The sequence below is a fragment of the Scyliorhinus torazame genome, chromosome 18 (assembly GCF_047496885.1).
Source record: "Scyliorhinus torazame isolate Kashiwa2021f chromosome 18, sScyTor2.1, whole genome shotgun sequence".
In the NCBI taxonomy this organism is placed as follows: domain Eukaryota; kingdom Metazoa; phylum Chordata; class Chondrichthyes; order Carcharhiniformes; family Scyliorhinidae; genus Scyliorhinus; species Scyliorhinus torazame.
Genome location: NC_092724.1, coordinates 84,752,761 through 84,768,812, shown reverse-complemented (window position 1 = coordinate 84,768,812; position 16,052 = coordinate 84,752,761). Strand labels below are relative to the sequence as shown.

At 47.1% G+C, this 16,052-nt stretch overlaps 1 protein-coding gene across 2 annotated transcripts in view; it reads right to left on the bottom strand.

The window, feature by feature from the left end:
- LOC140395338 (protein HID1) overlaps nt 1–16,052 on the bottom strand; it is a 306,127-nt gene that overhangs the window by 168,084 nt on the left and 121,991 nt on the right. For both annotated transcript variants that reach the window (XM_072482976.1, XM_072482977.1), the window contains exons 9-10: nt 14,469–14,609; nt 31–121 (exon numbers count right to left, since the gene is read on the bottom strand). In XM_072482976.1, the coding sequence (XP_072339077.1) occupies nt 31–121; nt 14,469–14,609 (232 nt within the window). The remainder of the gene's footprint in view (nt 1–30; nt 122–14,468; nt 14,610–16,052) is intronic.

Genomic DNA, 16,052 nt, shown 5'->3' with positions numbered 1-16,052 from the left:
GTACAGAGTGGGCATCAGAGGATAGCTTACACTGGTCAGCTCTGGCGTCATTCAGGTAATATAGGATGGGCACCAGGATATCCAAAACATCACTGCTCTTCAGCGCATAGAAGAGAAATTTCTGGAAAATAAGAAAATCAAGGACTGTAATCAAATGCATAATCAAAGAACTTTCTTAAGCAATAGCACAGCATTAGACCCATTCCCACTATCATAAAACAGAACAGTATAGGACGGGGACAATCAGGACAATGAGTCAGCACCACATCAATCAAAGATCAATCCAAGTGAGTCCCACTTTTTTCTCATTCAACACTTTATCCAAATTTATTTTTAAGGTTACTATTCGCCACCCTATCAGGCAGTGTATTCCAAACCCGAACCATTTGTTGCATAAAAAGGTTTCTCTCCCGTGTCTTCTCTGGTTCTTTTACCAATCACTTTAAATCTGTGCTCCCTGGCTCATCAACCAGTGAAGGTCCACAGGTCACTGAAAGGGGCAACACAGGTGGAGAAGGTAGTCAAGAAGGCATACGGCATGCTTGCCTTCATTGGCCGGGGCATTGAGTATAAGAATTGGCAAGTCATGTTGCAGCTGTATAGAACCTTAGTTAGGCCACACTTGGAGTATAGTGTTCAATTCTGGTCGCCACACTACCAGAAGGGTGTGGAGGCTTTAGAGAGGGTGCAGAAGGGATTTACCAGGATGTTGCCTGGTATGGAGGGCATTAGCTATGAGAAGCGGTTGAATAAACTCGGTTTGTTCTCACTGGAACGAAGGAGGTTGAGGGGAGACCTGATAGAGGTCTACAAAATTATGAGGGGCATAGACAGAGTGGATAGTCAGAGGCTTTTCCCCAGGGTAGAGGGGTCAATTACTAGGGGGCATAGGTTTAAGGTGAGAGGGGCAAGGTTTAGAGTAGATGTACGAGGCAGGTTTTTTACGCAGAGGGTAGTGGGTGCCTGGAACTCGATACCGGAGGAGGTGGTAGAAGCAGGGACGATAGTGACATTTAAGGGGCATCTTGACAAATACATGAATAGGATGGGAATAGAGGGATACGGACCCAGGAAGTGTAGAAGATTGTAGTTTAGTCGGGCAGCATGGTCGGCACGGGCTTGGAGGGCCGAAGGGCCTGTTCCTGTGCTGTACACTTCTTTGTTCTTTGAAAACATTCGCTTTGTAACTCTCTCTCAATCCTCCACGATTTTAGCAACTCTCTTATTAGTTTTCTCTGACCAAAGGTGAACAACTGCAGCTTCTCCAGTCGATCCACAGAGCATTAAACCTTCATCCATTGAATCATTCTAGTAAATCTCTCCTGTATCCTCTTCATATTATTCATGTAGTTCCTACGGTGTAGATCTAGAATTGAATCCAATATCCCAGCTTGGGGCTGGACTGCTTCCTGGCTGTTGTACTCTAAGAATTAGAGAATCCCTACAGTGCAGATGGAGCTATTCAGTCCATCAAGCCTGTCCCATAACCCCATCTAACCTTTGGACAAAAAGTGGCAATTTAGCATTGCCAATCCACCTAATCTGCACATCGTTGTGCTGTGGGAGGAAACCGGAGCAACCGGAAGAAACCCACGCAGACACAGGAGAAAGTGCAAACTCCACACCGTCACTCAAGGCCGGAATCGATCCTGTTCTTTGTATTTGTTCATGGGATGTGGGCATCACTGGCTGGGTCAGCATTTATTGCTGTCCCTGAGGGCATTTAAGAGTCAACCACATTGCTGTGGATCTGGAGTCACATGGAGGCCAGGCCAGGTGTTAGATTTGGAGGTAGGTGAGCACTTTGGTGATAGTGACCACAATTCGATTAAGTTTACTTTAGCGATGGAAAGGAATAGGTATATACCGCAGGGCAAGAGTTATATCTGGGGGAAAGGCAATTATGATGCGATGAGGCAAGACTTAGGATGCATCGGATGGGGAAGGAAACTGCAGGGGATGGGCACAATGGAAATGTGGAGTTTGTTCAAGGAACAGCTACTGCGTGTCCTTGATAAGTATGTACCGGTCAGGCAGGGAGAAAGTGGTCGAGTGAGAGAACCGTGGTTTACTAAAGTAGTTGAATCACTTGTCAAGAGGGCGCTCGAGAGTTACAAGTTAGCTAGGAAGGACCTAAAGAGAGAGCTAAGAAGAGCCAGGAGGGGACATGAGAAGTCTTTGGCAGGTAGGATCAAGGATAACCCTAAAGCTTTCTATAGGTATGTCAGGAATAAAATGGGAGGCTTTTAAAAATGTGTTAACCAGGGTAAGCACATTCCCTTTAGAGTGAAGGGCAAGGCTGGTAGAAGTAGGGAACCCTGGATGACTCGAGATATTGAGACTCTGGTCAAAAAGAAGAAGGAGGCATATGACGTACATAAACAACTGGGATCAAGTGGATCCCTTGAAGAGTATAGAGATTGTCGAAATAGAGTTGAGGGAAATCAGGAGGGCAAAAAGGGGACATGAAATTGCTTTGCCAAATAATGCAAAGGAGAATCCAAAGAGATTCTACAGATACATAAAGGGGAAAAGAGTAACTAGGGACAGAGTAGGGCCTCTTAAGGATCAACAAGGACATCTATGTGCAGAGCCACAAGAGTTGGGTGAGATCCTGAATGAATATTTCTCATCGGTATTCACGGTGGAGAAAGGCATGGATGTTAGGAAACTAAGGGAAATAAATAGTGATGTCTTGAGAAGTGTGCATATTACAGAGGAGGAGGTGCTGGAAGTCTTAAAGCGCATCAAGGTAGATAAATCCCCGGGACCTGATGAAATGTATCCCAGGATGTTGTGGGAGGCTAGGGAGGAAATTGCGGGTCCCCTAACCGAGATATTTGAATCATCGGCAGCCACAGGTGAGGTGCCTGAAGATTGGAGAGTGGCGAATGTTGTGCCCTTGTTTAAGAAGGGCAGCAGGGAAAAGCCTGGGAACTACAGACCGGTGAGCCTAACGTCTGTAGTAGGTAAGTTGCTAGAAGGTATTCTGAGAGACAGGATCTACAAGCATTTAGAGAGGCAAGGACTGATTTGGGGCAGTCAGCATGGCTTTGTGCGTGGAAAATCATGTCTCACAAATTTGATTGAGTTTTTTGAGGGGGTGACCAAGAAGGTAGATGAGGGCAGTGCAGTAGACGTTGTCTACATGGACTTTAGCAAAGCCTTTGACAAGGTACCGCATGGTAGGTTGTTGCAGAAGGTTAAAGCTCACGGGATCCAGGGTGAGGTTGCCAATTGGATTCAAAATTGGCTGGACGACAGAAGGCAGAGGGTGGTTGTAGAGGGTTGTTTTTCAAACTGGAGGCCTGTGACCAGTGGTGTGCCTCAGGGATCGGTGCTGGGTCCACTGTTATTTGTGATTTATATTAATGATTTGGATGAGAATTTAGGAGGCATGGTTAGTAAGTTTGCGGATGACACCAAGATTGGTGGCACAGTGGATAGTGAAGAAGGTTATCTGGGATCTTGGTCAATTAGGCCAGTGGGCCGACGAATGGCAGATGGAGTTTAATTTAGATAAATGTGAGGTGATGCATTTTGGCAGATCGAATCAGGCCAGGACCTACTCAGTTAATGGTATGGCGTTGGGGAGAGTTATAGAACAAAGAGATCTAGGAGTACAGGTTCATAGCTCCTTGAAGGTGGAGTCGCAGGTGGACAGGGTGGTGAAGAAGGCATTCGGCATGCTTGGTTTCATTGGTCAGAACATTGAATACAGGAGTTGGGACGTCTTGTTGAAGTTGTACAAGACATTGGTACGGCCACACTTGGAATACTGTGTGCAGTTCTGGTCACCATATTATAGAAAGGATATTATTAAACTGGAAAGAGTGCAGAAAAGATTTACTCGGATGTTGCCGGGACTTGATGGTTTGAGTTATAAGGAGAGGCTGGATAGACTGGGACTTTTTTCCCTGGAGCGTAGGAGGCTTAGGGGTGATCTTATAGAGGTCTATAAAATAATGAGGGGCATAGATAAGGTAGATAGTCAACATCTTTTCCCAAAGGTAGGGGAGTCCAAAACTAGAGGGCATAGGTTTAAGGTGAGAGGGGAGAGATTCAGAAGGGCCCAGAGGGGCAATTTCTTCACTCAGAGGGTAGTGAGTGTCTGGAATGGGCTGCCAGAGGTAGTAGTAGAGGCGGGTACAATTGTGTCTTTTAAAAAGCATTTAGATAGTTACATGGGTAAGATGGGTATAGAGGGTTATGGGCCAAGTGCGGGCAACTGGGACTAGCTTAATGGTAAAAACTGGGCGGCATGGACTGGTTGGGCCGAAGGGCCTGTTTCCATGCTGTCAACTTCTAAAAGAATGACTAGGGTAAGAGTAGGGCCAGTCAAGGACAGTAGTGGGAAGTTGTGCTTGGAGTCCGAGGAGATAGGGGAGGTGCTAAATGAATATTTTTCGTCAGTATTCACACAGGATAAAGACTATGTTGTTGAGGAGAATACTGAGATTCAGACTACTAGACTGGATGGGATTGAAGTTCATAAGGAGGAGGTGTTAGCAATTCTGGAACGTGTGAAAATAAATAAGTCCCCTGATAGGGGGCCGGATGGGGTTTATCCAAGGATTCACTGGGAAGCTAGGGAGGAGATTGCTGAGCCTTTGGCTTTGATTTTCAAGTCATCTTTGTCTACAGAAATAGTGCCAGAAGACTGGAGGATAGCAAATGTTGTCCCCTTGTTTAAGAAGGGGAGTAGAGACAAATGATTCACTTTGGAAGGAATAACAGGAATGCGGAATATTTGGCTAATGGTAAAGTTCTTGCAAGTGTGGATGAGCAGAGGGATCTAGGTGTCCATGTACATAGATCCCTGAAAGTTGATAGGGTTGTGAAGAAGGCCTATGGAGTGTTGGCCTTTATTGGTAGAGGGATTGAGTTCCGGAGTCAGGAGGTCATGTTGCAGCTGTACAAAACTCTGGTACGGCCGCATTTGGAGTATTGCGTACAGTTCTGGTCACCGCATTATAGGAAGGACGTGGAAGCTTTGGAGCGGGTGCAGAGGAGATTTACCAGAATGTTGCCTGGTATGGAGGGAAAATCTTATGAGGAAAGGCTGATGGACTTGAGGTTGTTTTCGTTGGAGAGAAGAAGGTTACGAGGAGACTTAATAGAGGCATACAAAATGATCAGGGGGTTAGATAGGGTGGACAGTGAGAGCCTTCTCCCGCGGATGGAAATGGCTGGCACGAGGGGACATAGCTTTAAACTGAGGGGTAATAGATATAGGACAGAGATCAGAGGTAGGTTCTTTACGCAAAGAGTGGTGAGGCCGTGGAATGCCCTACCTGCAACAGTAGTGAACTCGCCAACATTGAGGGCATTTAAAAGTTTATTGGATAAGCATATGGATGATAATGGCATAGTGTAGGTTAGATGGCTTTTGTTTCGGTGCAACATCGTGGGCCGAAGGGCCTGTACTGCGCTGTATCGAAAAAAAAAAAACCCCGGTAACTATAGACCAGTGAGCCTTAATTCTGTTGTGGGCAAAGTCTTGGAAAGGTTTATAAGAAATGGGATTTATAATCATCTAGAAAGGAATAATTTGATTAGGGATAGTCAACGCGGTTTTGTAAAGGGTAGGTCGTGCCTCACAAACTTTATTGAGTTCTTTGAGAAGGTGACCAAACAGGTGGACGAGGGTAAAGCAGTTGATGTGGTGTATATGGATTTCAGTAAAGCGTTTGATAAGGTTCCCCACGGTAGGCTATTGCAGAAAATACAGAGGCATGGGATTCAGGGTGATTTAGCAGTTTGGATCAGAAATTGGCTAGCTGTAAGAAGACAGAGGGTGGTGGTTGATGGGAAATGTTCAGCCTGGAGTTCAGTTACTAGTGGTGTACCACAAGGATCTGTTTTGGGGCCACTGCTGTTTGTCATTTTTATAAATGACCTGGAGGAGGGTGTAGAAGGATGGGTGAGTAAATTTGCAGATGACACTACAGTCGGTGGAGTTGTGGACAGTGCGGAAGGATGTTGCAGGTTACAGAGGGACATAGATAAGCTGCAGAGCTGGGCTGAGAGATGGCAAATGGAGTTTAATGCAGAAACATGTGAGGTGATTCATTTTGGAAGGAGTAACAGGAATACAGAGTACTGGGCTAATGGTAAGATTCCTGGTAGTGTGAATGAGCAGAGAGATCTCGGTGTCCATGTACATAGATCCCTGAAAGTTGCCACCCAGGTTGCTAAGGTTGTTAAGAAGGCGTACGGTGTATTAGCTTATATTGGTAGAGGTATTGAGTTTCGGAGCCATGAGGTCATGTTGCAGCTGTACAAAACTCTGGTGCAGCTGCATTTGGAGTATTGCGTGCAGTTCTGGTCGCCGCATTATAGGAAGGATGTGGGAGCATTGGAAAGGGTGCAGAGGAGATTTAACAGGATGTTGCCTCGTATGGAGGGAAGATCTTATGAGGAAAGGCTGAGGGACTTGAGGCTGTTTTCGTTAGAGAGAAGAAGGTTAAGAGGTGACTTAATTGAGGCATACAAGATGATCAGAGGATTAGATAGGGTGGACAGTGAAAGCCTTTTTCCTCGGATGGTGGTGGCTTGCATGAGGGGACATAGCTTTAAATTGAGGGGAGATAGATATAGGACAGATGTCAGAGGTAGGTTCTTTACTCAGAGAGTAGTAAGGTCGTGGAATGCCCTGCCTGCAACAGTAGTGGACTCGCCAACATTAAGGGCATTTAAATGGTCATTGGATAAACATATGGATGATAAGGGAATAGTGTAGATGGGCTTTAGATTGGTTTCACAGGTCGGCGCAACATCAAGGGCCGAAGGGCGTGTACTGCATTGTAATGTTCTAATGTTCATTCTTCCAGCGGAGCGGGCAGAGAGGGGAGCGATTTTTGCACGGAAGAGCTGGAAGGTAAGCTGAGTTTTTGATTTTTAAACTTACTTTTTCAGACCTTTTTTATTTTCTCAGAGCAGCAGGAAACCGGAAGTCGGCCATGGGGAGACCTGGGAAGGTTTGTATTAACCAATAAATTTGAACGGTGAGGAAACCCGAGACACTACACGTGTAGTGTGTCCCACCCTCCCTCCTCCTCTAACCTAAAAAAAAAAGACTCAGTGCTGTGAGCAGGTAAGCTATTTTTTCTTTATTTTTTACTGGGAGACTAAGTAGAGGTGATGGCAGCTAGGACAGTGGAATGTTCCTCCTGCAGAATGTTCGAGTTAAGGGAGACCACCGAGTCCTTGCTGACTTCATCTGCGGGAAGTGCAGCCATCTCCAGCTCCTCACAGACCGTGTTCGGGAACTGGCGCTGGATGACCTGAGGATCATTCGGGAAGCTGAGGGGGTGATAGATGGAAGCTACAGGGGCATAGTTACACCTGAGAACAAAGGTAGCTGGGTAACAGTTCGAGGTGGGAAGAGGAGGAAGCAGTCAGTGCAGGGATCCCCTGTGGTCGTTCCTCTCAACAATAAGTATACCACATTGGATACTGTTGGGGGGGGGGGGGGGAATACCTAGCAGGGGTAGGCTGCAGTGACCGGGTCTCTGGCACGAGGTCCGGCTCTGGGGCTCAGAAGGGAAGGGGAGAGATTAGGAGAGCACTAGTTATAGGGGACTCAATAGTTAGAGGTACAGACAGGCAGTTCTGTAGGCACGGGCGAGACTCTGGGGTGGTTTGCTACCTTCCGGGTGCCAGGGTCCAGGACGTCACGGATCGTGTCTTCAGGATCCTTAAGGGGGATGGGGAGTAGCCAGAAGTCGTGGTGCACATTGGTACCAATGACGTAGGTAGGAAAAGGGGTGTGGATGTAATAAACGAGTTTAGGGAGTTAGGCTGGAAGTTAAAAGCCAGGACAGAGAGAGTTGTCATCTCTGGTTTGTTGCCGGTGTTACGTGATAGCGAGGCTAGGAATCGGGAGAGAGTGCAGTTGAACACGTGGCTGCAAGAATGGTGTAGGAGGGAGGGCTTCAGGTATTTGGATAATTGGAGCACATTCTGGGGAAGGTGGGACCTGTACAAGCAGGATGGGTTGCATCTGAACCAGAGGGGCACCAATATCCTGGGAGGGAGGTTTTCTACTATTTTTGGGGAGGGTTTAATTTGGCAGGGGAATGGGAACCGGATTTGTAGTCCAGCTACGTAGCCGATATTCAGGACGTCAAAGCGTTCGTGAGGCAGTGGGGAAGGGAACACTGACAAAGGAGAGTACTTGCAGGCACGGAGATGGGTTGAAGTGTGTATACTTCAACGCAAGAAGCATCAGGAATAAGGTGGGTGAACCTAAGGCATGGATCGGTACTTGGGACTACGATGTGGTGGCCATCACGGAAACTTCTTCAGAGGGACAGAATGGTTGTTGGAGATTCCTGGTTATAGATATTTCAATAAGATTAGGGAGGGTGGTAAAAGAGGTGGGGGGTGGCAATCTTAATTAGAGATAGTATAACAGCTGCAGAAAGGCAGTTCGAGGAGGATCTGCCTACTGAGGTAGTATGGGTTGAAGTCAGAAATAGGAAAGGAGCAGTCACCTTGTTGGGAGTTTTCTATTGGCCCCCCAATAGCAACAGAGATGTGGAGGAACAGAATGGGAAACAGATTTTGAAAAGGTGCAGAAGTCAAAGGGTAGTAGTCATCAGTGACACAACTTCCCAAATATTGAGTGGAAACTCTTTAGATCAAATAGTTTGGATGGGGTGGTTTGTGCAGTGTGTCCAGGAAGCATTTCTAACACAGTATGTAGATTGTCTGACCAGAGGAGGGGCAATATTGGATTTAGTACTTGGTAATGAACCAGGGCAAGAGATAGATTTGTTAGTGGGGGAGCATTTTGGAGATAGTGACCACAATTCTGTGACTTTCACTTTAGTAATGGAGAGGGATAGGTGCATGCAACAGGGCAAGGTTTACAATTGGGGGAAGGGTAAATACGATGCTGTCAGACAAGAACTGAAGTGCATAAGTTGGGAACATAGGCTGTCAGGGAAGGACACAATTGAAATGTGGAACTTATTCCAAGGGACAGATACTACGTGTCCTTGATGTGTATGTCCCCGTCAGGTGGGGAAGAGATGGTCGAGTGAGGGAACCATGGTTGACAAGAGAGGTTGAATGTCTTGTTAAATGGAAGGAGGAGACTTATGTAAGGCTGAAGAAACAAGGTTCAGGCAGGACACTGGAGGGATATAAGATAGCCAGGAGGGAACTGAAGAAAGGGATTAGGAGAGCTAAGAGAGGGCATGAAAAATCTTTGGCGGGTAGAATCAAGGAAAACCCCAAGGCCTTTTACACATATGTGAAAAATATGAGAATGACTAGAGTGAGGGTAGGTCAGATCAAGGACAGTAGCGGGAGATTGTGTGTTGAGTTTGAAGAGATAGGAGAGGTCTTGAATGAGTACTTTTCTTCAGTATTTACGAATGAGAGGGGACTTATTGTTGGAGAGGACAGTGTGAAACAGACTGGTAAGCTCGAGGAGATACTTGTTAGGAAGGAAGATGTGTTGGGCATTTTGAAAAACTTAAGGAAAGACAAGTCCCCGGGCCTGACGCAATATATCCAAGGATTCTATGGGAAGCAAGAGATGAAATTGCAGAGTCGTTGGCAGTGAGCCTTTCGTCCTTACTGTCAACGGGGTGGTACCAGGGGATTGGAGAGTGACGAATGTCGTGCCCCTGTTCAAAAAAGCGAATAGGGATAACCTTGAGAATTACAGGCCAGTTAGTCTTACTTCGGTAGGCAAAGTAATGGAAAGGGTACTGAGGGATAGGATTTCTGAGCGTCTGGAAAGACACTGTTTGATTAGGGGTAGTCAGCACAGATTTGAGAGGGGTAGGTCTTGCCTCACAAGTCTTATTGAATTCTTTGAGGAGGTGACCAAGCAGTGGATGTAGTATACATGGATTTTAGTAAGGCATTTGATAAGGTTCCCCATGGTAGGCTTATGCAGAAAGTAAGGAGGCATGGGATAGTGGGAAATGTGGCCAGTTGGATAACGAACTGGCTAACCGGTAGAAGTCAGAGAGTGGTGGTGGATGGCAAATATTCAGCCTGGATCCCAGTTACCAGTGGCGGTACACAGGGATCAGTTCTGGGTCCTCTGCTGTTTGTGATTTTCATTAATGACTTGGAAGAGGGAGTTGAAGGATGGGTCAGTAAATTTGCAGACGATACGAAGATTGGTGGAGTTGTGGATAGTGAGGAGGGCTGTTGTCGGCTGCAAAGAGACATAGATAGGATGCAGAGCTGGGCTGAGAAGTGGCAGATGGAGTTTAACCCTGAAAAGTGTGAAGTTGTCCATTTTGGAAGGACAAATATGAATGCGGAACAGGGTTAACGGTAGAGTTCTTGGCAATCTGGAGGAGCAGAGAGATCTTGGGGTCTATGTTCATACATCTTTGAAAGTTGCCACGGTTAGGGCGTTTACTAGACAACAGGTGAGGGAATTTCTGTTGCTCCCGACACAGGGGATACAGGACAGGGTGCTTTCAGGGGTGTGGGTCGGAGAGGGCAAGGTGTCAGAGACTTACCGAGAGATGAGGGAAGAGGGGGAGGAGTCGGTGGGCGAACTAAAAGGAAAGTGGGAAGAAGAACTAGGGGAGGAGATAGAGGAGGGTATGTGGGCTGATGCCCTAAGCAGGGTAAATTCCTCTTCCTCATGCGCCAGGCTTAGCCTGATTCAATTTAAGGTGCTACATAGAGCACACATAACGGGAGCAAGATTGAGCAGGTTCTTTGGAGTGGAGGACAAATGTGGGAGGTGTGGCGGGAGCCCGGCAAACCACGCACATATGTTTTGGGCGTGCCCAGCACTGGAAGGGTATTGGAAGGGAGTGACGGGAGTGATTTCGCGGGTGGTGAAGGCCCGGGTCAAACCAGGCTGGGGGTTAGCTCTATTTGGAGTTGCGGAAGAGCCGGGAGTGCAGGAGGCGAAAGAGGCCGACATTGTGGCCTTTGCGTCCCCAGTAGCCCGGCGCAGGATCCTACTCATGTGGAAGGAGGCGAAACCCCCCGGACTGGAGGCCTGGATAAACGATATGACGGGGTTCATTAAACTGGAGCAGATAAAGTTTGCCCTGAGAGGATCGGCTCAAGGGTTCACCAGGCGGTGGCAGCCATTTCTCGACTACCTAGGGGAACGTTAGAGGGAAGACAGATGACCAGCAGCAGCAACCCAGGGGGAAGGGGGGGGGGGTTAGTTTAGTTTAGGCCAAAGATAAAGGGGTTTCGTTACTTGTGTATTGTTAAAAATTTCTGTATTGTTGTTGTTGCGTTTGCTTTGTAAGAGGGGAAAAATTGTTGTTTGGGAAAAAAATTTCAATAAAACATATTTAAAAAAAAAGAAAGTTGCCACTTAAGTGGATAGAGCTGTGAAAAAGGCCTATGGTGTGCTCGCGTTCATTAACAGAGGGATTGAATTTAAGAGCCGTGAGGTGATGATGCAGCTGTACAAAACTTTGGTAAGGCTACATTTGGAGTACTGTGTACAGTTCTGGTCGCCTCATTTTAGGAAGGATGTGGAAGCTTTGGAAAAGGCGCAAAGAAGATTTACCAGAATGTTGCCGCGAATGGAGAGTAGGTCTTACGAGGAAAGGTTGAGGGTGCTAGGCCTTCCTTCATCAGAACGGAGAAGGATGAGGGGCGACTTGATAGAGGTTTACAAGATGATCAGGGATAGAGTAGACAGTCAGAAACTTTTTCCCCGGGTGGAACAAACCATTACAAGGGGACATAAATTTAAGGTGAATGGTGGACGATATAGGGGGGATGGCAGAGGTAAGTTCTTTACCCAGAGAGTAGTGGGGGCTTGGAATGCACGACCTGCCATGTCTGTCTCTGTGTATTTCAGTGCCGGTCTATCCCGGTGTGTGTGTGTGGTGTGTGTGCGTGTGGTGTCTGTGTGTTTCTGTGTGTGTATGTGTGTGTGTTGTGTGTCTACATTAAACTGCATTTATTTCAATGCAAGGGGCCTGACGGGCAAAGCGGATGAACTCAGGGCATGGACGGGCACATGGGACTGGGATATTATAGCTATGACTGAAACATGGCTAAGGGAGGGGCAGGACTGGCAGCTCAATGTTCCAGGGTACAGATGCTATAGAAAGGATAGAACAGGAGGTAAGAGAGAAGGGGGAGTGGCATTTTTGATTAGGGAGAACATGACGGCAGTACTTAGAGGGGATATATCCAAGGATTCGCCCACTGAGTCTATATGGGTGGAACTGAAAAATAAGAAGGGAGAGATCACCTTGGTAGGACTGTACTACAGGCCCCCAAATAGTCAGCGGGAAATTGAGGAGCAAATATGTAAGGAGATTACAGATAGCTGCAAGAATAATAGGGTGGTAATAGTAGGGTACTTTAACTTTCCCAACATTGACTGGGACAGCCATAGCATTAGGGGCTTGGATGGAGGGAAATTTGTTGAGTGTATTCAGGAGGAATTTCTCATTCAGTATGTGGATGGACCGACTAGAGAGGGGGCAAAACTTGACCTCGTCTTGGGAAATAAGGAAGGGCAAGTGACATAGGTGTTAGTGAGGGATCACTTTGGGACAAGTGACCATAACTCCATTAGTTTTAAGATAGCTATGGAGAATGATAGGTCTGGCCCAAGAGTTAAAATTCTTAATTGGGGCAAGGCCAATTTTGATGGTATCAGACAGGAACTTTCAGAGGTAGATTGGGGGAGACTGTTGGCAGGCAAAGAGACGGCTGGTAAATGGGAGGCTTTTAAAAATGTGTTAACCAGGGTGCAGGGTAAGCACATTCCCTTTAGAGTGAAGGGCAAGGCTGGTAGAAGTAGGGAACCCTGGATGACTCGAGATATTGAGACTCTGGTCAAAAAGAAGAAGGAGGCATATGACGTACATAAGCAACTGGGATCAAGTGGGCAAAAAGGGGACATGAAATTGCTTTGCCAAATAATGCAAAGGAGAATCCAAAGAGATTCTACAGATACATAAAGGTTGGAGAGTGGCGAATGTTGTGCCCTTGTTTAAGAAGGGCAGCAGGGAAAAGCCTGGGAACTACAGACCGGTGAGCCTAACGTCTGTAGTAGGTAAGTTGCTAGAAGGTATTCTGAGAGACAGGATCTACAAGCATTTAGAGAGGCAAGGACTGATTCGGGGCAGTCAGCATGGCTTTGTGCGTGGAAAATCATGTCTCACAAATTTGATTGAGTTTTTTGAGGGGTGATCAAGAAGGTAGATGAGGGCAGTGCAGTAGACGTTGTCTACATGGACTTTAGCAAAGCCTTTGACAAGGTACCGCATGGTAGGTTGTTGCAGAAGGTTAAAGCTCACGGGATCCAGGGTGAGGTTGCCAATTGGATTCAAAATTGGCTGGACGACAGAAGGCAGAGGGTGGTTGTAGAGGGTTGTTTTTCAAACTGGAGGCCTGTGACCAGTGGTGTGCCTCAGGGATCGGTGCTGGGTCCACTGTTATTTGTGATTTATATTAATGATTTGGATGAGAATTTAGGAGGCATGGTTAGTAAGTTTGCAGATGACACCAAGATTGGTGGCACAGTGGATAGTAAAGAAGGTTATCTAGGATTGCAACGGGATCTTGATCAATTAGGCCAGTGGGCCGGCGAATGGCAGATGGAGTTTAATTTAGATAAATGTGAGGTGATGCATTTTGGCAGATCGAATCAGGCCAGGACCTATTCAGTTAATGGTATGGCGTTGGGGAGAGTTATAGAACAAAGAGATCTAAGAGTACAGGTTCATAGCTCCTTGAAGGTGGAGTCGCAGGTGGACAGGGTGGTGAAGAAGGCATTCGGCATGCTTGGTTTCATTGGTCAGAACATTGAATACAGGAGTTGGGACGTCTTGTTGAAGTTGTACAAGACATTGGTACGGCCACACTTGGAATACTGTGTGCAGTTCTGGTCACCCTATTATAGAAAGGATATTATTAAACTAGAAAGAGTGCAGAAAAGATTTACTAGGATGTTGCCGGGACTTGATGGTTTGAGTTATAAGGAGAGGCTGGATAGACTGGGACTTTTTTCCCTGGAGCGTAGGAGGCTTAGGGGTGATCTTATAGAGGTCTATAAAATAATGAGGGGCATAGATAAGGTAGATAGTCAACATCTTTTCCCAAAGGTAGGGGAGTCTAAAACTAGAGGGCATAGGTTTAAGGTGAGAGGGGAGAGATTCAGAAGGGCGCAGAGGGGCAATTTCTTCACTCAGAGGGTAGTGAGTGTCAGGAATGGGCTGCCAGAGGTAGTAGTAGAGGCGGGTACAATTGTGTCTTTTAAAAAGCATTTAGATAGTTACATGGGTAAGATGGGTATAGAGGGTTATGGGCCAAGTGCAGGCAACTGCGACTAGCTTAATGGTAAAAACTGGGCGGCATGGACTGGTTGGGCCGAAGGGCCTGTTTCCATGCTGTAAACTTCTATGATTCTATTGTGTGTGTGTGTGTGTGTGTGTGTGTGTGTGTGTTTGTGTGTGTGTTTGTGCGCGCGTGGCAGGTAGTTACAGTGCTCTCACCTTGTTGAAGTCACACAATTTCCAGAAGAGCACCAACAACTCCTGATGGAACTGAATTTTCTTGGTAGAGTTGGGGAGGTACGTCTGAAGCAGTGGATTATTCAGCAAACGAGCCAAGCCCTTCAGAATGAACTGGAAATCCTTGGCAGCGAGTGTCAAAAAAAAATCATGTTAATTTTACACATTGACTCGAAGAGTAGTTTGCAGAGAGCCCCCCTGTCACTGCACAATTTATTGCAACATTATAACATACACTCTCCCCCACACCTTTTTCAAACCGGACAGTATCAGTATGAAGCACATTGAACAGTGGTGTTCATACCCGGCACAATTGCACAGTCAAAATTTTCTCCGCCTGTGTTCCTCGTTCTGGTGTCCAGCACAGTCCCTGCGCAATACCAACCTAACTGGTTGGGCAGCACGGTAGCATTGTGGATAGCACAATTGCTTCACAGCTCCAGGGCCCCAGGTTCGATTCCGGCTTGGGTCACTGTCTGTGTGGAGTCTGCACATCTTCCCCGTGTGCGCGTGGGTTTCCTCTGGGTGCTCCGGTTTCCTCCCACAGTCCAAAGATGTGCAGGTTAGGTAGATTGGCCATGATAAATTGCCCTTAGTGTCCAAAATTGCTCTTAGTGTTGGGTGGGGTTACTGGGTTATGGGGATAGGGTGGAGGTGTTGACCTTGGGTAGGGTACTCTTTCCAAGAGCCGGTGCAGACTCGATGGGCCGAATGGCCTCCTTCTGCATTGTAAATTCTATGATAATCTATGGTGTCCAGCACCGTCTCCGGTGGGATTTCACCTGCCTGGTGTCCAGTACAGTCCCTGCGCAATACCAACTTAACTGGTGTCCAGCACTGTCTCCCGTGGGATATCACCTGTTCTGGTATCCAGCACTGTCTCCTGTTGGGATCACTCTAACTGGTGTCCAACACGGTCTCCCGTGGGATATCACTTGCCCTGGTGTCCAGCACTGAGTCCCGTGGGATTTCACCTGTTCTGGTGTCCAGCACTGTCTCCTGTTGGGATCACCCATACAGGTGTCCAACATGTCTCCTTGTGCGGTATCACCTGTAAGGGAGGTGAGCACTGTATCCTGTGCGGTATCACCTGTACTGACGTGAGCACCTTTTCCTTTGCAGTATCACCTATACTGACATGAGCACCATCTCCTGTGCAGCATCACCTTTCCTGACATGAGCACTGTTCCCTGTGTGGCACCACCTGTACTGATGTGAGCACTGTTCCCTGTGCAGCACCACCTGTACTGAGGTGAGCACTGTTCCCTGTGTGGCACCACCTGTACTGAGGTGAGCACTGTTCCCTGTGTCGCATCACCTGTCTGAGGTGAGCACTGTTCCCTGTGCAACATCAGCTTTACTGACGTGAGCATTGTTCCTTGTGCGGCGTCACCTGTACTAATGTGAGCACTGTTCCGTGCTGTATCACCTCTATTGACGTGAGCACGGTCTCCTGTGCAGTAACACCTGTACTGAGGTGATCACTGTTACCTATACAGTATCACCTGTACTGGGGTGAGCATTGTTCTCTATGCAGTATCACCTGTACTGGGGTGAGCACTGTTC